At 42.1% G+C, this 23,196-nt stretch overlaps 1 protein-coding gene across 2 annotated transcripts in view; it reads left to right on the top strand.

The window, feature by feature from the left end:
- Positions 1-23,196, top strand: part of furinb (furin (paired basic amino acid cleaving enzyme) b) — a 202,987-nt gene that overhangs the window by 15,627 nt on the left and 164,164 nt on the right. For both annotated transcript variants that reach the window (XM_041838004.2, XM_041838005.2), the window contains exon 2: positions 396-705. In XM_041838004.2, the coding sequence (XP_041693938.1) occupies positions 517-705 (189 nt within the window). In that variant the 5' untranslated portion in view covers positions 396-516. The remainder of the gene's footprint in view (positions 1-395; positions 706-23,196) is intronic.

Here is a 23,196-nt window from a genome sequence, read left to right on the forward strand (position 1 = left end):
ACTCTCTTGATCCTGTTCTTTCGCCTTCATCTGAAACTCGCTCTAAATTAAATTACTGCTCGACTTGTTTTAGATGAGTGCTATTCCTGGTGTTTTTAAGTACAGCACAAACACTTTTGAAGAAGTCCCTGATGCTGTTGTAGCCTCTTTTCAGCAAGAGAAAGCTGTCAAAAAGAGCCTCTGTCTCTGCCTCTCTCAAGGAGAAACTGTGTTGGTAGAAAGCAAATTCTTTCTACGCATGCTGTGGTCTGTGGTCTCTTATTTTTGCTCTGTGCTGTGGCATGTGGGGGTGTGCACACTGAGTGAGAAAGTACCTTTGTGTGTGTGCGTGCATACGTGCGTGGTTGCATACTAGCAAATGTGTGGTTTTATAACTTTGTCCTCTATTTCTCCAGGTCACTGCTCTACTTGGCTGCTGTGAGGGAGCTCAGGGCTGTGACTGGTGAGCAGTGAGACTTCTCCCCCCCAGACAGACGGACGGAGTGCCCCTGTCTGGTGCCCCTCCTCTCCTTTTGTATGGATGCCAGGCTGGCCCTGATGCAGCTTGGGACTCTCCTGGTCCTCCTGTCCGTAGCACTGGAGTTGACTGCTGAGCTGACCGCTGGCGAGGAGGTCTACACTAACACCTGGGCGGTCCACATAGAGGGAGGACCGCAGGAGGCTGACCGCATCGCCAGGAAACATGGCTTCAGGAACCACGGCAATGTGAGTAGCACAGCAGTGGACTCTGTGGAGCCTCTCTAGTCAGTCAGAGTGTATGACCTTTCTATGCCCTGCATCTGTGGTCAGTTGAAACCCTGTTCTATTGTCAGTGGCAACCTGCTCAACAGGCTTCAATGCACAACAAGACACATAAAGACATGACAGCCTATAAGCCCTCATGTTTTGAGAGTCAGCGTGCATGTCATGACTCATCCATCCCTTGAGTTCAGCTGATAGCTGGCAGCTAAAGCCTGCACTTCTCCTATGGGGTCTAGTTAATTGGGGCATACCATACCGTGTGTATGTATGTGTGTGTGTCTGTGTCTGTGTGTGGTAGTGTACGTGCCTCTGCCCAACACACAGCTGGGCTGTCTGGCTCTCCAGGGGGAGGGTTTGGCCAGTCAGTCTGTGTACTCTGGGTTCTATCTGGAGCAGCCTGGGTAAAGAGTTATTTTAGGATTACAGGGGAAGTATAATTTTAATTGGGGAAAAGAGACAAGCAGGTTAGTCTGAGACTAGCCTGTCTAGTGTCCTGTCCTCTTTTGAGCCTCAGCCTCCTTCCATATCCCTCGCTTTGTGGAGAGAGCGAGGGAGAGAGAGAATTTGTGTGTGCGGCTGTTCGTGTGTTTGAGTCAATTGGTATTTTATCCTTTTTCATAAACACACCCACACATGTTGATCATTAGGATATATTTCTCTGGACTCCCCTGCTATGTGCTTTGGTGTTGCCAGTTAGTAGTCCTACTACTCCTTCATCTTTTCCCTCACAGTTCAGTCGCGCCGCAGTAGACTTCACTCTATTTGCACGTCTGCATGTAGTGAGCTTCACTACACACACAGCCTTCTGGATTCCTCCGTAGGAATACATGCATAGGAGTCTCTGAACTCCCAACCCTCCCTCCACCCTACCCCCCAAAAATAGGATTTTCAGAGCAGTTTGCATTCAGGCTTATCATCTGCTTTCTTTATGTTGCCATCCATGCAGCTTCTGTCTTGAGCTCCATGTCAGATGTAGTTTTTTCTCTTGTTATGGTAGTAGTTCTAACGTCTGTCATAAAGTAATAGGAGGAGATGTGATATTGTTAATTTGTGAGATGCCTCTCGTTGTCAAGCCCATCACCACTCGATTGTCTCCTTGGCTCTGATTGTTTACTTGTCAAAGTAGTGTCTCGCTCTCGGCTGGCTTTGATTGGAATTAATTGGTTTTGAGTTAATCTGGCAGGGACTGCTGTTGGGATGCTGTGAAAGGATTGTGCTGCAGAGGGAGAAAGACAGAGGCAGGGAGGGAGTGAGAAAGGCCATTAGAAATAATAGCCTTAAATAATGTCTAATTGAATAGGGCTATTAATTGCTCAATATTCTGCTCCGAGACTGTGTGCATGCATATTTCAAGCAATCAAGCTCCACAGATTGATATGCATGAACACGCCAAACACACATGCCGCACACACAGTCACATATACACAGTCACTCACACACAGTCACTCACACACACACACGGTCTCACACAGTCTTTCCCCCAGAGGATAGTTTTGTGTTTATACATTTATCACTTGTTACGACCACTTTATGAAGGTACTTCTGACTGACAGGGACAATGGAATGATAGTAGTGGATTCCGATGCCGTTTCACTCTCTACAGCCGTGTGGTATAGCCCCCACTACCACCAGTATTCCCAGTTGGTGCCCAGTCTAGAGCATAAAACACCTGTAGGTCTCCCAGACCAACCCTCTGCCAGTAAAGCGAAGGGCAGACAGACACTTATCCAATCAGAAAGCTAGTGCTTGAAGCACTGGCAGGGGTTTGATTTTGATTTTGAAGACTTAAATTGGCCTGTCTTTTTTAACCTTGGTACGGAGCATCGTCCTGTGATGATGTGACATGAGCTTAGTTAAGTCTCTCTCTCTCCCTCTCTCTCTCCTTCTAATTCTCTCGCTCTGGTCGTCTCTCTTTGCTCTTCACCTCTCTCTCTGCTCTGCATCACTCTCTTTCCCTCTCTGTTTCTCTCTCTGCTCCCCCACTCTCCGCTCTTTTTTCTCTCTCTCTGCTCTTGTCATCTCACTCTGCCTCTGCTCTCTCCCTCAGCTCTCTTCCTCCTTCTCTGCGCTCTCTTCCACTCTTTCCATATGCCGACATCTTTTCAATCTCCCTGTGCTCCCTCTCTTGGTTTACTCTCTCATTTTTTCCCAAAGCTTTCTCTCTCTCTGCTCTTTCTCTCCCTCCCTCCCTCCTTCCCCTTCAATCCTTCATTCCTAGCCACAGATGCTGAGGCAGACTCAGACCCATCAGTGTAAAATAGTGCTGAGTGATTTTCTGAAATGTCTGTTATTTTTAGTTTTTTAAACAACTAATTGATTGAGGTCTGATAAATTATTTGAATTCCATTTCTTTTTTTTCTTTTTCTGTGAGCTCAATGCGCAATTTCTCTAGATAAATCAGATCAAGCCTGAACTGTGCGATGTAGTAGGGAGTTGTAGTTTCCAACAGGCCAATATTCTACATAGTTTAGCGCAGAAAACGTGGTAATTATCTACAATGACCATAATCCATTGCACACCTACTTGTCCTGTCCGTGTAGGGCAGACACGGAGAGGGAGAGAAGAGATAGAAGAACGCTCGCTCGAGAGGGATAGTGAGCAGTTGCTTCGAGGTATCTCTACCTGAAAATACATGATCTAAGTGATTGATAGTTGGCATTCAGCAGTCATAGAAGTATGCCTTATTTACTTTGAAGAACTACTAAAATAGTGATTTTGTCAGACTGCATACGCAACAGCTCTGTAGAGATGAGATTATGACTTGGAATGAAATAATAAAGTCGTCAAATAAAACAAATGTAATATACACACAACAACTGAAATATTTTATTAAAGTAATTTGAATAAGTGATAAGCAGTAATGGGCAGTCACTACAATCATTGGACTTTTATTAATTATTTTATTCTGTGTTGTTACAGCATTCAACCCACATAATGCATAGTGCATTTAAAGGGATACTTTGGGATTTTGGCAATGAAGCCCTTTATCTACTTCCCCAGAGTCAGATGAACTCACGGATGCCATTTTTATGTCTCTGCATCCAGTATGAAGGAAGTTAGAGGTAGTTTCGCAAGCCAATGCTAACTAGTGTTATTGCAATGACTGGAGGCCTATGGTATCTACTAGCATGCTAGCAGTTACCATAGACTTCCAGTCATTGTGCTAACACTAGTTAGCAATTACACTGACGCTAGCTAACAACTTCCTTCAAACTGCATGCAGAGACATAAAAATGGTATCCACGAGTTCATCTGACTCTGGGGAAGTAGTATCCCTTTAATGTTCACCGAAATCGAAAACTGTGATTATTTTTCAATAATCTAACCAACCTCAAAAAGCACTATTCGCACAGCACTAGTGTAAAACAATTGAATGGGGAAACATACCCTATACAGTGGCTTGCAAAAGTATTCACCCCCCTTGGCATTTACACAACATGCCTACTACTTTGTGAAACAAACAAGAAATAAGACAAAAAAACTGAAAACTTGAGCGTGCATAACTATTCACCCCCCAAAGTCAATACTTTGTAGAGTCACCTTTTGCAGCAATTACCGCTAAAAGTCTCTTGGGGTATGTCTCTATAAGCTTGGCACATCTAGCCACTGGGATTTTTGCCCATTCTTCAAGGCAAAACTGCTCCAGCTCCTTCAAGTTGGATGGGTTCCGCTGGTGTACAGCAATCTTTAAGTCATACCACAGATTCTCAATTGGGTTGAGGTCTGGGCTTTGACTAGGCCATTCCAAGACATTTAAATGTTTCCCCTTAAACCACTCAAGTGCTGCTTTAGCAGTATGCTTAGGGTCATTGTCCTGCTGGAAGGTGAACCTCCGACCCAGTCTCAAATCTCTGGAAGACTGAAACAGGTTTCCCCTCAAGAATTTCCCTGTATTTAGCGACATCCATCATTCCTTCAATTCTGACCAGTTTCTGCCACCACCATGCTTCACTGTGGGGATGGTGTTCTCGGGGTGATGAGAGGTGTTGGGTTTGCGCCAGACATAGCGTTTTCCTTGATGGCCAAAAAGCTCAATTTTAGTCTTATCTGACCAGAGTACCTTCTTCCATATGTTTGGGGAGTCTCCCACATGCCTTTTGGAGAACACCAAACGTGTTTGCTTATTTTATTCTTTAAGCAATGGCTTTCTCTGGCCACTCTTCCGTAAAGCTCAGCTCTGTGGAGTGTATGGCTTAAAGTGGTCCTATGGACAGATACTCCAATCTCCGCTGTGGAGCTTTGCAGCACCTTCAGGGTTATCTTTGGTCTCTTTGTTGCCTCTCTGATTAAAGCCCTCCTTGCCTGGTCTGTGAGTTTTGGTGGGCGGCCCTCTCTTGGCAGGTTTGTTGTGGTGCCATATTCTTTCAATTTTTTAATAATGGATTTAATGGTGCTCCGTGGGATGTATAAACCAACCCTGATCTGTACATTTCCACAACTTTGTCCCTGCCCTGTTTGGAGAGCTCCTTGGTCTTCATGGTGCCGCTTGCTTGGTGGTGCCCCTTGCTTAGTGGTGTTGCAGACTCTGGGGCCTTTCAGAACAGGTGTATATATACTGAGATCATGTGACACTTAGATTGCACACAGGTGGACTTTATTTAACTAATTATGTGACTTCTGAAGGTAATTGGTTGCACCAGATCTTATTTAAGGGCTTCATAGCAAAGGGGGTGAATACATATGCACGCAGCACTTTTCCGTTATTTATTTTTTAGACTTTTTTGAAACAAGTTATTTTTTTCATTTCACTTCACCAATTTGGACTTGAAATCCAAATAAAAATCAATTTAAATTACAGGTTGTAATGCAACAAAATAGGAAAAACGCAAAGGGGGATGAATACTTTTGCAAGGCACTGTATGTACAAAAGTATGTGGACACCCCTTCAAATTAGTGGATTCGGCTATTTCAGCCACACCCGTTGCTGAAAGGTGTATAAAATCGAGCACACAGCCATGCAATCTCCATAGACAATCATTGGCAGTAGAATGGTCCGTACTGAAGAGCTCAGTGACTTTCAACGTGGCACCGTCATAGGATGCCACCTTTCCAACAAGTCAAGTTTGTCAAATTTCTGCCCAGCTAGAGCTGCCCAGGTAAACTGTAAGTGCTGTTATTGTGAAGTGGAAACATCTTGGAGCAACAACGGCTCAGCCGCGAAGTGATAGGCCACACAAACTCACAGAACGGGACCGCCGAGTGCTGAAGAGCGCAGCGCTTAAAAATCATCTGTCCTCAGTTGCAACACTCACTACCGAGTTCCAAACTGCCCCTGGAAGCAACATCAGAACAAGAACAGTTCGTCTAGAGCTTCATGAAATGGGTTTCCATGGCGAGCAGCCGCACACAAGCCTAAGATCACCATGCGCAATGCCAAACGTCTGCTGGAGTGGCGTAAAGATCGCCTTCATTGGACTCTGGAGCAGTGGAAACGCGTTCTCTGGAGTGATGAATCACGCTTCACCATCTGGCAGTCTGACGGACAAATCTGGGCTAGGCGGATGCCAGGAGAACACTACATGCCACAATGCATAGTGCCAAGTTTGGTGGAGGAGGAATACTGGTCTGGGGCTGTTTTTCATGGTTCGGGCTAGGCCCCTTAATTCCAGTGAAGGGAAATCTTAACGCTACAGCATACAATAACTTTCTAGACGATTCGGGGCTTCCAACTTTGTGGCAACAGTTTGGGGAAGGCCCTTTCTTGTTTCAGCATGAACATGCCCCCGTGAACAAACTGAGGTCCATACGGAAATGTTTTGTCGAGATCGGTGTAGAAGAACTTGACTGGCCTGCACAGAGCCCTGACCTCAACCCCATCGAACACGTTTGGGATGAATTGGAACGCCGACTGCGAGCCAGGCCTAATTGCCCAACATCAGTGCCGACCTCACTAATGCTCTTGTGGCTGAATGGAAGCAAGTCTCGCAGCAATGTTCCAACATCTAGTGGAAAGCTTTCCCATAAGAGTGGAGGCTGTTATAGCCGCAAAGTAGGGACCAACTTCATATTAATGCCCATGATGTTGGAATGAGATGTTTGACGAGCAGGTGTCCACATACTTTTGGTCATGTAGTGTAGATCTGCGTTTTTTTCCTTCATTACTCACTCATGCTAAACGGTGGGATTTGGAGCAGCTAGGACTCCTTGAAGACAGGTCTGTGTTTCAGAGATGGATGTCTGATGCCAAATGGCACAGAGTCCTGCTCACATCCCATAGACAGACATTAAGCTACACAGTACAGCCCCACACTCACTAATCCCTCTTCTTTTCTATTCTCATTTCCTCTTCTCTTGTCTTCTTCTTTTCTCCTCTTCTTGCCTCTGTTTCTTTCATTCTCTGTGACTGCACAACACTACACACACACACACACACACAGACAATGGCACATACACACACCCTACGATACACAGCACAGTGCACACACATCAGTCTTGTCTTACTACTCAACCCTACACACCAAGGTTTCACACGCACAAATATGATCTGACAGACACACTAGTGCACATACAGTGCCTTCAGAAAGTATTCATACCTCTTGAATTATTCCACATTTTGTTGTGTTACATCCTGAATTCAAAATGGATTAAATAATTGTTTTCCCCTCACCCATCTACACACAACACAATACCCATAATGACAAAGTGAAAACATGTTTTTAGATATTTTTCCAAATTATTGCAAATTAAATACAGAAATATTGCATTTACATAAGTATTCACAACCCTGAGTCAATGCTTTGTGGAGGCACCTTTGGCAGTGATTACAGCTGTATGTTTTGGGGTAAATTTCTAAGAGCTTTGCACACATTGATTGTAGGGCTGGGCAGTGTACCGTATTTTACTATATACCGGTATTGATGCACGGGCTGGTTTGAGTTTTTAATTTACCTTCTATAACTGTATTTCAGTATTTGGTTTGTTAAATGTGATACGCTTTTATTGTTTACTCTGTGTGCTACTTGAGTCATCGCTCTCCCTCCTCCTCCTGCTGCTGCATGCCGTTAACCACAGCAAATCCTGCCCCCTGTAACTCAAGGAGAGAGCAGTTGCTTGACCAGAGTCACGAGCACTTCCTTTCTTCATTATGCATGGTCAGCGTTCTATAATTACACTATTAGTTTGTGTATCATACTGTCTGCTAGTTTCATTTATTAGAAAGGTGTTGATAAAATAATTAGTGTTAGCCGCTAATGCTAATCGCTAGTTAGCTGGCTAGCTAGCTTGCTAAATGCACTAAGAGTCAGAGCAAGCGTAGCTAGTACTGCTGGTGTAGGCTAGATACGCATGTTTGTGCAATGGTATCTTATCAGAAAGGAATAGGCGAAGAATGAATATGTTGGTTAGCTAGCTACATGAAGGAAGAAAACATCTAATGTAACATCTAAATAGGGTTATCTGGAAACACTGACCAGCACTTTGGATCCTACCCTGTCAATAATAGGCCCTTTTCACGTGACGTCAGACAACTTCCGTTCTGCCGCGATGCAGGTTATGTTTACATCCGGTGTCGCTTAGGAACGCTTAGCTAGTAGCACATCATTATGGAGTTCACCCAGTCCCTTTCACATCTGCCACCAATACGACTTAACGACGTAGAACGACTTGCTGACAAGTGGTCCCTTACTTCAAGATCGAAGCTTGATAAAGGCTACAAGTTCTTCGTTGAAGGTTACCTGTTTGATTATGAAGGTACGTGTTTATCTTTATTTAGCTTAAATTAGCCCTATGCTAGCGAAGGTTATGAGCTGACGAGTTTCTGTTTTGCAGCCTCTTTTTAATATTACTGCTGTTTGTATCGACCGTAAGATAAGAGTCAGTAATGTATTAATGGCTAATGCTGCGCCCTTTCTCCCAATCACTGTATTGAAACAGTCTCAAGTGTAGTTAACGGTGAGGTGACAGTGAGAGGGCGATGTTACAGGTCCATGAAGAAAAATGAGGAGGCTCATCGGCTTCAGGTTTCTCAGATAAACAGTTCTCTAACATTATGATAAGATAGGTTAAGATAGATAAGTTTTCTTTTTGTTGTGTTTTGCTGCGGTTGCAGATTTAATAAGAATGATTCCACAATGTTCCACTGTGGATCAGTTTGTTTCTCAGTCTGAGCTCTGAATTTGTATCATTAAACTTAATACACAACGAAATTCTAACAAACCGATGTGGGTTGTTGACGGCAATAAAGACTGGGAAAGATTCTGTGATAACTCAAAATGTTCAAATTTTCGATAAGTGTTGGCACTACTTGTCAAAGGTTTCAGAACAGCCAATTTTTCTTAATTAAAAAAAGAAATTGGGTTTTGAAAATTGTGTACAGTAGTTTATAATGAAACGCAGAAAAAATGTTTTGTAAGTACAGCACTAATTGTTATGTCTCTATGAACAGGTTACACTAGACTCTGCAGAGGTTCCTGTGGTACTCAATCACATGTCATGTTCCTGCTCTGCTGGGAAAGCACTATGTGATCACATAGTAGCACTTCTTTTTCAAAGTGCTCACTATGTTACCATGGGCTTTAAGACAGTGCCATTGCCTCTGTCATGCACCAGCGCACTGCAGACCTGGCACCGGCCTAGGACACAGGTCAGACATTATTTGTTACACTGATGCAGAACTTTGCAGTTTGTATTGACTTTTGACAATGTATTGTTCATCATTATTATATCACAGGGAATTGTACCAGAGGCCACCAATGATATGGCGGTGTGTAAACCAGCGGCTAAGAAAAAAACAAGTGTCAGAGCTGGTGTGAAGTGCACACTGTACCGAGCCTATGATGGTGAGTCTGAATGAGCCCCCGCCTGTACTAGAGCACAAAGACTTTAGTGCATTTCTAAAATAATACAAACATAAAAGTGATTATTATTTGTTACTTTTTATATAGACTTTCAGTGGATATTTTTTTATTTGTATTAGAAGCATGTACGAGACTGGATGAGTGTGGTTGTCTTTTTTAGTGAAAAAGATAAGGTGGCATTTAATGAAATCTAAACTTGACATATCTCACTTTCATGCCAGGGCCTATTCCGGATCCTCACGTCATGGCCAGTGCTGAGAAACTGAAAGACATCCGTCCACAACCAGGGATTTGCAAATTGCTGCACGGGCTTGAGGGCCTTAATTTGGTGGACTCTAAATTTGGCCCTGTGCCATTTGGGTCTGTGCTTTCTTACCAGTGCCCTCTAGAATTAAGTAGAGATATTATTAAACACCCTGGTGCCAGTGAGTTTCCTCAGTTGCCTATTGAAGGTTACAACTTTAAATTTCCCATTGATTTTGAGCCCAACTACATACAACAATGTCATTTGGACAGCCTGATTGTGTCAGAGGAGATGTCTGCTGCTATTGAAGCAGAAACAAGAATGCAGTCAGAATGCCAGCTGTGGAGCCAGGTACGCAAACCCCGACTGACAGCCAGCAGATTCCGTGAAATATGCCATGTTCGTGGGGGAGTTGTCTGCCAAGGCTTTGGCAACCCGCATTCTGAGAGGAACTCCTCAGACAGCTGCTATGAGAAGAGGGTTGGATCTGGAACCTGAGATACTGAGGCAATATTCTGATTTTTGTGATGTCTCTCTGAAACAATGCGGGGTCATCATCCACCCTGATTCACCTCACCTTGCAGCCAGCCCGGATGCTAAAGTCTTCTGCCCAACAGAAGCACCACCATTTGGTCTTGCTGAGGTTAAGAGTTGCGATGTTGAAAATGTTACCCAAGTTAAACACCTGATCACAGTTAAAGGCCAGGCCTGCCTTAAGAAGAGCCACAAATACTACTATCAGGTTCAAGGCCAACTCGCCTTAAGCGGACTTCAGTGGTGTGACTTCATTACAGATACCCGCACTGACTTCACAGTTGAGAGAATCTTTAGGGATGAGGAGATTATCCACTCAATGCGACAGAAGCTTGATCATTTCTATTATAACATCTACATGGATGGCAAACATATATTTAATAGTTCCATCAGTGCCATGACACATAAGCACATAACATGGTTAATAGTTGGATATTTTTACAATATATCACATTAGGTTCATTAATAGCTATGAAAAAGTTATTACCCTTAACAAAAACATACAGTATAACATTAGATCAATTAAATTACCAACAAAGTTAATTCATATTTACATTTTTTTGTACATACAATACAGTAATATAAAAGTACTTCTATTTACAGCCCATCTAGCTTACTCAGGAAATATACAACTTCCAGTTGACAAAAACATCAGACTGGTTTGTCTCCTTTAATGTCAAGAGGTCCCTGATAGTTCGACATGAGGCAGCAGATGGCCCACAGCTGATTCACTGAACCCACTGTGGAAAGAGGAACAAGCCCATCCCAGATATGGTACTCCTTCACCCTCCGTATGGCCCTCTCGACTAAAATCCTCAGCCGGGCGATGGCCTGGGTCTTAAGAGTGTCCTCCCTGCTGAGCTGAGGAGATTTTTACGGGAAGATACGGGAATTTCTGTTTGTTGTTTGAACAAAATGGTACACTGCAATAGCATCTTCTCGAAGATTGTGCCATGCTTCGGTGTTGGATGGGATACTGTTGCGATACAGACACCGGGAGAAAAGAAACAGCTAAATTAACATTCAGCTTTGACCAGGAATCAATATTTATCTAGCTATCATGCACAACAGTATTTGAATAGGTGAGTTACTATACATTCATGAATAAACTAACTGCCTAACAAAGGGTTAGATAGCTAGCTAAGTAAACTTGTTACATTACAGCCAGGCAGCAATGTAACGCTACCTTTAACGTTATCGGTATCTGGTACTAAGTTGTTGTTAGCTAACGTTAGCCCACTTTTAAGTAACTAAGGCAGTGAACAATTATGAATTAACAATAACGTTAGCAAGTTACAAACCATTGCATATACGTAAACATTATTACTCTTAACTTTACTAATTTAACTTAAACGTACCTCAGAAGAGAAGTCTCAGGTTACGGGCGAACGGAAGTGAAGTTAACCTGCTACGCGGAAAGGCGGAAGTTAGATGACGTCATCGTGAAAAGGGCCTATTCCTCACTGGTTTATTCATTCGTAGTCATGTCAAACAACATTGAAGGTGCTGGCCACTTTATTCCAACTATAAAATTAGAATAATCATTATATTTCCATGATTCCAACAGTTCACCAATTAACTAGGCCTAGATTTTTTTGCCCATATCATGCTCAGTGTGGAAATCATAATAAAAGTGCAGGAAATGCGGAAATGGATGAAAATGCTGAACATAATGTTGGTTTGGAGTTGGATTGAAGAGTATAAATGGAGACACCCCCATTGAAATCCCTTATAATTTATGTTTTGCCACCATAGGGTCATGTGATACTCAGAAAGCATATTTATAACATGTATTATTCAAAAACATAAAATACCGTCAAATACCGTGATACCGTAAAAAATGTGAAAATATCGTGATATGATATTTTGTCCATATCGCCCAGCCCTACTGGATTGTGCAATATTTGCCCATTATTCTTTTTTAAATTATTCATGCTCTGTCAAGTTGATTGTTGATCATTGCTAGACAGCCATTTTCAAGTCTTGCCATAGATTTACAAGCCGATTTAAGTCAAAACTGTAACTAGGCTACTCAGGAACATTCAATGTCATCTTGGTAAGCAACTCCAGTGTATATTTAGTCTTGTTTTAGGTTATTGTCCTGCTGAAAGGTGAATTCGTCACCAAGTGTCTGTTGGAAAGCAGACTGAACCAGGTTTTCCTCAAGGATTTTGCCTCTGCTTATAGCTGTATTCCGTTTCTGTTCATCCTAAGAAATTCCCTAGTGCTTACCTATTACAAGCATACCCATAACATGATGCAGCCACCACCATGTTTGAAAATATGAAGAGTGGTACTCAGTGATGTATTGTGTTGGATTTGCCCAAAACATAACGCTTTGTGTTCAGGACAAAAAGTTAATTTCATTGCCACATTTTTTGCAGTATTACTTAAGGGCCTTGTTGCAAACAGGATGGAATATTTTTTATTCTCTACAGGCTTCCTTCTTTTCACTCTGTCATTTAGGTTAGTATTGTGGAGTAACTACAATGTTGTTGATCCATCCAAGGTGTTAGCATATCACAACCATTAAACTTTGTAACGGTTTTAAAATCACCTTTGGCCTCATGGGGAAATCCCTGAGCAGTTTTCTTCCTTTCTGGCAACTGAGTTAGAAAGGACGTCTGTATCTTTGGATTGACTGGCTGTATTGATACACCATCCAAAGCCTAATTAATAACTTCACCATGCTCAAAGGGATATTCAGCATCTGCATTTTTTTTTTCATCTACCAATCGGTGGCCTTCTTTGCAAGGCTTTAAAAAACCTCCCTGGACTTTGTGGTTGAATCTGTGCTTGAAATTCACTACTTGATTGGGGAACCTTACAGATAATTGTATGTGTGGGGTACAGAGATGGGTCATTCAAAAGTCATGTTAACCACTATTATTGAGTCCATGCAACTTATTATGCTATTTATTAAGCACATTTTTACTCCTGAACTTATTTAGGCTTGCCATAACAAAGGGGTTGAATACATATTGACTCAAAACATTTTACCTTTTCAATTTTTAGTTTTTTCTAAAATGTTCTACAAAGAAAATTCCACTTTGACATTATGGGGTATTGTGTGATCAGTGACAAAATCTCAATTTAATAAATTGTAAATTCAGACTGTATAAAACAAGAAATGAAAAAGGTAAAGGGGTGTGAATACTTTCTGAAGGCACTGTACATCTTTCTTGTCTTTTTGCCTGATCACACCCCGGGGACATTTTTTGCTAACCCTTTCCTAACCTTACCCTAGTTCTCCTAACCTGCTGCGTAAGTTCTCCTAACCTGCTACGAGAAGTCACTTCTGCTAGTCCAAACCGGCAGACCTGCCCTGAGAACAGTTTTGGTTTCCACTAATGCGATACAGCCTCGCGCTGGCTCGCCTGCTCTTTCTCTTGCGTGTAGAATGTATTGCGTGTAGAATGTCCTAGCCTATTCATTGATGATAAGCCCTGCTTTACTGAAGTTGCGAGACATTGCAAGCCAAGAAATTGAGAGATACAGCATTCCATTGCGAGATACAGCTTTTAATCGCCGACAGATAGGCCTAGTGCATGGTTCTGACTGTCTGCCTGGTGGCCAACCTGCCTATACTGTGCTCCTCCCCTCTCACTCTGTCCCTCACTAGCTCGCTATGAAAGACGCAAGTGTTTGTGTTCTTGGAAGTACGGCAACTAATCAGTCTCCTCCGTTCCAAAAAGACTGAATATTAGGAGTTGATTCCTAGTGGAATCGAATCTTGACACTCAGAAATGGGAGTTGACACCGGGAGTCGACGTGCAAGGAATTTATTAAGAAATTATTTTGGAGTCAACTCTCCACCACTACGTCATCGTCGTTAACAGTTGGAAAAATGGGAAAGGCAAGCGACAGCAGTGAAGTCCTGTATGGCAATACTTTGAGAAGTTAAATGAGAAGGAAATGCAAACTTTGGAGGGGTGGAATTGAGGTGCAGTAATGGTAGTACAGGTGCAATACTTAACCATCTGAAAGGGACGCACCGTGAGACCCAAACCGGTGCAGGTAGCAGGACAGCTGCCTTGTGAATTCACGTGGAATTTTATACATTTTTCTTATCATTTTAATGGAAAACAGATACAAAATTGTCTGTTAAAACGTTAAGAAACATTTTCCATTGGTCACATCCCTACCCTGTAGTGTATCACACATGCACTACAAGAGAGTGATGGATGGGTTGTGTAGGTAGGTAGAGAGGCAGGAATCTATATACAAATGAGTAGGGGAGAAGTTAAAAACAAACAGAAGGGAAAAACCAAAATAACTGTAATCATTACAAAAATAAAGCAAATTGGATGGAATATGGAGAAAAATGCACCAAATTCTTCCTGAATCTTCAACACAGGAACGCTATCAAAAATAATTTGCAGAAACTTGTTACTAAAGATGGAGTCATCCATGATTCTCCAAATTTTAAAAAAGGAAGCTAAATATTTTAAACAGATGTTTTCTTTTCCGTCTCCTCACCCTCTGAATGATGAAAATATGAAAAATTAACAAATGCAAATTACAGAGGAATAACTTTTTGAGGCTATTAAGTCCTTTCATTCTGGAAAAAAACCCAGGCTTGATGGCATACCGGCAGAGGTATATCAAGCCTTTTTAATATACTCAAAGCTCCATTATTAGCTTGTTTTAACTACTCCTATATAAATGGTAGCCTGTCAGGTACTCAGCAGTAAGGTCTGATTTCACTATTATTAAAACAAGACCCCGATGGCAAATATAAAGATCCAGTCCATCTAAAAAAAACTGAAGGCCTCTTACACTTCAATGTTGTGATGCAAAAATACTAGCAATATGCATAGCACTCAGAATTAAAAAGGTTTTACCAGATATTGTTCATTCTGATCAGACAGGTTTTTTACATGGACGATACATTGGAGACATCTATACGACAACTACTAGAAATAATAGAACAACATGAAACATCTAAGAAGCCAGGCCTGGAATTCGTAGTGAATTTTGAAAAGGCCTTTGATAAAGTAAAACTGGATATTATATATAAATGCCTGGATTTTTTCAATTTCGGTGAGTCTCTTATTCAATGGGTAATAGTAATGTATAGCAACCCCAGGTGTTAAATAGTAAATAGCGGCTACTTCTCAGAGAGTTTTAAACTGTCAAGAGGAGTTAAACAAGGGTGTCCGCTGTCAGCATATTTATTCGTTATGGCCATCGAAATGCTAGCTATTAAATAAAATCAAATAACAACATTAGAGGATTAGAAATCCAAGGTGTAAAAACAAAGGTGTCCATGTATGCCAATGACTCAAGTTTTATATTAAGTCTGCAAGCTAGACCCCTGCAATGTCTAATTGAAGATAACTTTTCTGGCCTCTCTGGACTAAAACCTAATTATGATACAGTGAGGGAAAAAAGTATTTGATCCCCTGCTGATTTTGTACGTTTGCCCACTGACAAAGACATGATCAGTCAATAAAGTTAATGGTAGGTTTATTTGAACAGTGAGAGACAGAATAACAACAACAAAAATCCAGAAAAACGCATGTCAAAAATATTATGAATTGATTTGCATTTTAATGAGGGAAGTAAGTATTTGACCCCTCTGCAAAACATGACTTAGTACTTGGTGGCAAAACCCTTGTTGCCAATCACAGAGGTCAGACGTTTCTTGTAGTTGGCCACCAGGTTTGCACACATCTCAGGAGGGATTTTGTCCCACTCCTCTTTGCAGATCTTCTCCAAGTCATTAAGGTTTCGAGGCTGACGTTTGGCAACTCGAACCTTCAGCTCCCTCCACAGATTTTCTATGGGATTAAGGTCTGGAGACTGGCTAGGCCACTCCACGACCTTAATGTGCTTCTTCTTGAGCCACTCCTTTGTTGCCTTGGCCATGTGTTTTGGGTCATTGTCATGCTGGAATACCCATCCACGACCCATTTTCAATGCCCTGGCTGAGGGAAGGAGGTTCTCACCCAAGATTTGACGGCACATGGCCCCGTCCATCGTCCCTTTGATGCGGTGAAGTTGTCCTGTCCCCTTAGCAGAAAAACACCCCCAAAGCATAATGTTTCCACCTCCATGTTTGACGGTGGGGATGGTGTTCTTGGAGTCATAGGCAGCATTCCTCCTCCTCCAAACACGGCGAGTTGAGTTGATGCCAAAGAGCTCGATTTTGGTCTCATCTGACCACAACACTTTCACCCAGTTCTCCTCTGAATCATTCAGATGTTCATTGGCAAACTTCAGACGGCCCTGTATATGTGCTTTCTTGAGCAGGGGAACCTTGCGGGCACTGCAGGATTTCAGTCCTTCACGGCGTAGTGTGTTACCAATTGTTTTCTTGGTGACTATGGTCCCAGCTGCCTTGAGATCATTGACAAGATCCTCCTGTGTAGTTCTGTGCTGATTCCTCACCGTTCTCATGATCATTGCAACTCCACGAGGTGAGATCTTGCATGGAGCCCCAGGCCGAGGGAGATTGACAGTTATTTTTTGTTTCTTCCGTTTGCGAATAATCGCACCAACTGTTGTCACCTTCTCACCAAGCTGCTTGGCAATGGTCTTGTAGCCCATTCCAGCCTTGTGTAGGTCTACAATCTTGTCCCTGAAATCCTTGGAGAGCTCTTTGGTCTTGGCCATGGTGGAGAGTTTGGAATCTGATTGATTTATTGCTTCTGTGGACAGGTGTCTTTTATACAGGTAACAAGCTGAGATTAGGAGCACTCCCTTTAAGAGTGTGCTCCTAATCTCAGCTCGTTACCTGTATAAAAGACACCTGGGAGTCAGAAATCTTTCTGATTGAGAGGGGGTCAAATACTTATTTCCCTCATTAAAATGCAAATCAATTTATAACATTTTTGACATGCGTTTTTCTTGATTTTTTGTTTGTTATTCTGTCTCTCACTGTTCAAATAAACCTACCATTAAAATTATAGACTGATCATTTCTTTGTCGGTGGGAAATGTACAAAATCAGCAGGGGATCAAATACTTTTTTCCCTCACTGTAAGTGTGCCATATTACATATTGAATCTTTAAAAGACACAACTTTTACATTACCCTGCAGTTTACCTATAAAATGGACTGACGGTGATGTAGACATACTTGGTATTCATATCACAAAATATATAAATGAGCTCTCCAAAATGAATTTCATTAGAAAACTAGTAAAAATAGAGAAGATTCTGCAACCATGGATCTATTTATGGAAAAATTACACTGATTAACTCCTTAGTCATATCTCAGTTTAATCACTTACTTATGGCGCTGCTTACTCCTGATGATTCGTTTTTCAAATTATATGAGCAAAAAATATTTAGCTTTATCTGGGATGCTAAACCAGACAAGATAAAGCGTGCCTATCTATATACAGTTGAAGTCGGAAGTTTACATACACCTTAGCCAAATACATTTAAACTCAGTTTTTCACTATTCATGACATTTAATCCTAGTAAAAATTCCCTGCCTTAGGTCAGTTAGGATCACCACTTTATTTTAAGAATGTGAAATGTCAGAATAATAGTAGAGAGAATTATTTCTTTCAGCTTTTATTTCTTTCATCACATTCCCAGTGGGTCAGAAGTGTACATACACTCAATTAGTATTTGGTAGCATTGCCTTTAAATTGTTTAACTTGGGTCAAACATTTCGGGTAGCCTTCCACAAGCTTCCCACAATAAGTTGGGGGAATTTTGGCCCATTCCTCCTGACAGAGCTGGTGTAACTGAGTCAGGCCTCCTTGCTCGCACACGCTTTTTCAGTTCTGCCCACAGATTTTCTATAGGATTGAGGTCAGGGATTTGTGATGGCCACTCCAATACCTTGACTTTGTTGTCCTTAAGCCATTTTGCCACAACTTTGGAAGTATGCTTGGGGTCATTGTCCATTTGGAAGACCCATTTGCGACCAAGCTTTAACTTCCTGACTGATGTCTTGAGATGTTGCTTCAATATATCCACATAATTTTCCTTCCTCATGATGCCATCTATTTTGTGAAGTGCACCAGTACCTCCTGCAGCAAAGCACCCCTACAGCATGATGCTGCCACCCCGTGCTTCACGGTTGGGATGGTGTTCTTCGGCTTGCAAGCCCCCCCTTTTTCCTCCAAACATAACGATGGTCATTATGGCCAAACAGTTCTATTTTTGTTTCATCAGACCAGAGGACATTACTCCAAAAAGTAGATCTTTGTCCCCATGTGCAGTTGCAAACCGTAGTCTGGCTTTTTTATGGCAGTTTTGGAGCAGTGGCTTCTTCGTTGCTGAGCGGCCTTTCAGGTTATGTCGATATAGGACTCGTGTTACTGTGGATATAGATACCTTTGTACCTGTTTCCTCCAGCATCTTCACAAGGTCCTTTGCTGTTGTTCTGGGATTGATTTGCACTTTTCGCACCAAAGTACGTTCATCTCTAGGAGACAGAACGTGTCTTCTTCCTGAGCGGTATGACGGCTGCGTGGTCCCATGGTGTTTATACTTGCGTACTGTTGTTTGTACAGATGAACGTGGTACATTCAGGCGTTTGGAAATTGCTCCCAAGTATGAACCAGACTTGTGGAGGTCTACAATTTTGTTTCTGAGATCTTGGCTGATTTCTTTTGATTTTCCCATGATGTCAAGCAAAGAGGCACTGAGTTTGAAGGTAGGCCTTGAAATACATCCAAAGGTACACCTCCAATTGACTCAAATGATGTTAAAGACCCATGGGCCGGCGCACAATTGGCCCAGCGTCGTCCAGGGTAGGGGAGGGAATGGCCGGCAGGGATGTAGCTCAGTTGGTAGAGCATGGCGTTTGCAACGCCAGGGTTGTGGGTTTGATTCCCATGGGGGGCCAGTATGAAAAATAAAAAAATAATGTATGCACTAACTAACTGTAAGTCGCTCTGGATAAGAGTGTCTGCTAAATGACTAAAATGTAAATGTAAATGTAATTAGCCTATCAGAAGCTTCTAAAGCCATGACATCATTTTCTGGAATTTTCCAAGCTCTTTAAAGGCACAGTCAACTTAGTGTATGTAAACTTCTGACCCACTGGAATTGTGATACAGTGAATTATAAGTGAAATAATCTGTCTGTAAACAATTGTTAGAAACATTACTTGTGTCATGCACAAAGTAGATGTCCTAACCGACTTGCCAAAACTATAGTTTGTTAACAAGACATTTGTGGAGTGGTTGAAAAACAAGGTTTAATGACTCCAACCTAAGTGTATATAAACTTCTGACTTCAACTGTAATTAATATGAACTGGGTGGGCTGAGATTATTAAATATAAAAGCACAAAACCTCTCTCTAAAGGCTTCACTTAACAAACGTTTTACTTCAACCCAAAATGGTTCTGAAGTAGATTGCTAAGAAAAGCTCATCGTTTGTTTAAAAATTGCCTTTTTGCCTTTCTGCAGATTGCCATTTCTCATTTTCGATTAATTGAAAATGAAACCTTGTTCAAAGTATCTCTCTTTTTCAAACAAGCAATGTAGAGCTGGTTATAATTTCAATTTCACCCCCCAGAAAAGATAGAACGAATATTACAACAAATATTATGGTTGAACTCAAATGTACTGGTTGATAAAATACCTGTATTTATGGAAAATGTGTTTGAGAAGGGTATTTTGTTTTAAATTATATTGTAAATTGGAAAGGTAGAGTAATGCCTTTCATGGAGCTATTGGAATTGTATGGGAAGGTCTGCTCAATCCAAGATTACAACCAATTGATTACAGCACTACTCCAAAGACTGTTGAGGCAGGTGGCAGTGGTAGGAGGTAGGGAACTGGTCTGTCTGCCCAATATAAAGGATCAAAACTGGCAGAGAAATAAAAATAGCATAAATAGGAAAATATACCTGTTTCATTTGAGGACCAGGATGTTTACAGATGTGCCGTACAGATTGCAAAATAGCTAAGAAGAGATTTTTTATGTACCAATTCCATGGCACAGGGTATATGAGTTGATCTATAAAACAACGCAAGATTCAAGACTTCGTGCTTTTCAGCTAAAATTATTGTACAGAATTCTTGCCACTCACAAAATGTTGAATATTTAGGGCATACAACCATCGTAGCTCTGCAGATTTTGTTGCGAGGATACAGAATCAATAGACCATTTGCTGTGGTATTTCCCTCAGGTAGCCTGTTTCTGGTCTCAAGGTCAGGAATGGCTGAAAAGCATAACATAAATCTAAAATTGACCCTAGAAATTGCATTGTTGGGAGATTTGGAGAAACCTGGTCAGTCAATTACTAATATACTAATACTAAGTATTTATCTTCAACTCGCAATCTGTGGATTCTATTCGATTAGATAGATTCAAATTGTATGTTAAACATCACAGCATAGTTGAAAGATATATGGCGCGTAGAAATCCAAAGAGGGTGGCCAGCGGAGATACAGTGGGGGAAAAAAGTATTTCGTCAGCCACCAATTGTGCAAGTTCTCCCACTTAAAAAGATGAGAGAGGCCTGTAATTTTCATCATAGGTACACGTCAACTATGACAGACAAATTGAGGAAAAAAAATCCAGAAAATCACATTGTAGGATTTTTAATGAATTTATTTGCAAATTATGGTGGAAAATAAGTATTTGGTCACCTACAAACAAGCAAGATTTCTGGCTCTCACAGACCTGTAACTTCTTATTTAAGAGGCTCCTCTGTCCTCCACTCGTTACCTGTATTAATGGCACCTGTTTGAACTTGTTATCAGTATAAAAGACACCTGTCCACAACCTCAAACAGTCACACTCCAAACTCCACTATGGCCAAGACCAAAGAGCTGTCAAAGGACACCAGAAACAAAATTGTAGACCTGCACCAGGCTGGGAAGACTGAATCTGCAATAGGTAAGCAGCTTGGTTTGAAGAAATCAACTGTAGGAGCAATTATTAGGAAATGGAAGACATACAAGACCACTGATAATCTCCCTCGATCTGGGGCTCCACGCAAGATCTCACCCCGTGGGGTCAAAATGATCACAAGAACGGTGAGCAAAAATCCCAGAACCACACGGGGGGATCCTAGTGAATGACCTGCAGAGAGCTGGGACCAAAGTAACAAAGCCTACCATCAGTAACACACTACGCCGCCAGGGACTCAAATCCTGCAGTGCAAGACGTGTCCCCCTGCTTAAGCCAGTACATGTCCAGGCCCGTCTGAAGTTTGCTAGAGTGCATTTGGATGATCCAGAAGAGGATTGGGAGAATGTCATATGGTCAGATGAAACCAAAATATAACTTTTTGGTAAAAACTCAACTCGTCGTGTTTGGAGGACAAAGAATGCTGAGTTGCATCCAAAGAACACCATACCTACTGTGAAGCATGGGGGTGGAAACATCATGCTTTGGGGCTGTTTTTCTGCAAAGGGACCAGGACGACTGATCCGTGTAAAGGAAAGAATGAATGGGGCCATGTATCGTGAGATTTTGAGTGAAAACCTCCTTCCATCAGCAAGGGCATTGAAGATGAAACGTGGCTGGGTCTTTCAGCATGACAATGATCCCAAACACACCGCCCGGGCAACGAAGGAGTGGCTTCGTAAGAAGCATTTCAAGGTCCTGGAGTGGCCTAGCCAGTCTCCAGATCTCAACCCCATAGAAAATCTTTGGAGGGAGTTGAAAGTCCGTGTTGCCCAGCGACAGCCCCAAAACATCACTGCTCTAGAGGAGATCTGCATGGAGGAATGGGCCAAAATACCAGCAACAGTGTGTGAAAACCTTGTGAAGACTTACAGAAAACGTTTGACCTGTGTCATTGCCAACAAAGGGTATATAACAAAGTATTGAGAAACTTTTGTTTTTGACCAAATACTTATTTTCCACCATAATTTGCAAATAAATTCATTAAAAATCCTACAATGTGATTTTCTGGATTTTTTTTCCTCATTTTGTCTGTCATAGTTGACGTGTACCTATGATGAAAATTACAGGCCTCTCTCATCTTTTTAAGTGGGAGAACTTGCACAATTGGTGGCTGACTAAATACTTTTTTTCCCCACTGTAGGTGGGATGGGCTGAGGGAAACTGAGGGTTGGGATGTGGAACTGGAGATAAGTGGGAGTGAAGTTGCTGGGCGGGAAATAGAATGACGGTCAAAGATATATAAAAATAAATACATAAAATAATACGTTTAACTGACACTAAAAAGTAATATTGTTACATCCAATAACTTTTTGTGAGGGAGGTTTCTCGGGGGGACTGTGGGGGGGTCTTGGATGGTTGAGGGGCAGCTCTCGAGGGGAACTGTGGGGGGATCTTGGATGGTTGGTGGCCTGGCAGTTGGGAGCTTGGGCCGGTGGCCGAGAGGTCGCTGGTTCGGGTCCCTGATTCGACTGGGTGGGGGATCTGTCCTTGTGCCCTTGGGCGGGGCGCTTGACCCAGGTTGCTCCTGTGGGTCGCTCTGGATGGGAGTGTCTGCTGGATGACTGAATGTAATGTAATGTTGAGCGGCTTCACTGCAGGTAGGTTGTATGTTTTAAAATTCCACACAAAAAAAAGAGAGTGAGTGTGAGAACTTGGCAAGAGAAAAAGAGTGGGAGAGAATGGATGGACGGTGGCTAAAAATAGAGTGAGAGGAAGAGACAGAGGGAGGATTGCTAAGCAAAATTGAAACAGTTGTCTAAAATTAGATTATGGAGGCGTACATCCTTAGTCATTGTTTTGGTGAGGCACCAGCCGCATCACAATAATGAGCCATATTTCAGCCTCTTGTCTCTGAGTAGGTGATAGGAGGCTGCAGGGATATAGTAAACATAGCTAATGCAGTCCTCCAATGTCTGGGCTAAAACCGCACACACACACTCACACACACAGCGGCTCTATTTGAGGGGATGGTTGGGTTAGATGAAGGATGCATGGGCTGGGGATGGTTGAGTGAACAGGGGGAATGATGGCTTAGTCATCCTCACTTCCTCT

This window comes from Coregonus clupeaformis, chromosome 19, assembly GCF_020615455.1.
Source record: "Coregonus clupeaformis isolate EN_2021a chromosome 19, ASM2061545v1, whole genome shotgun sequence".
Lineage (NCBI taxonomy): Eukaryota > Metazoa > Chordata > Actinopteri > Salmoniformes > Salmonidae > Coregonus > Coregonus clupeaformis.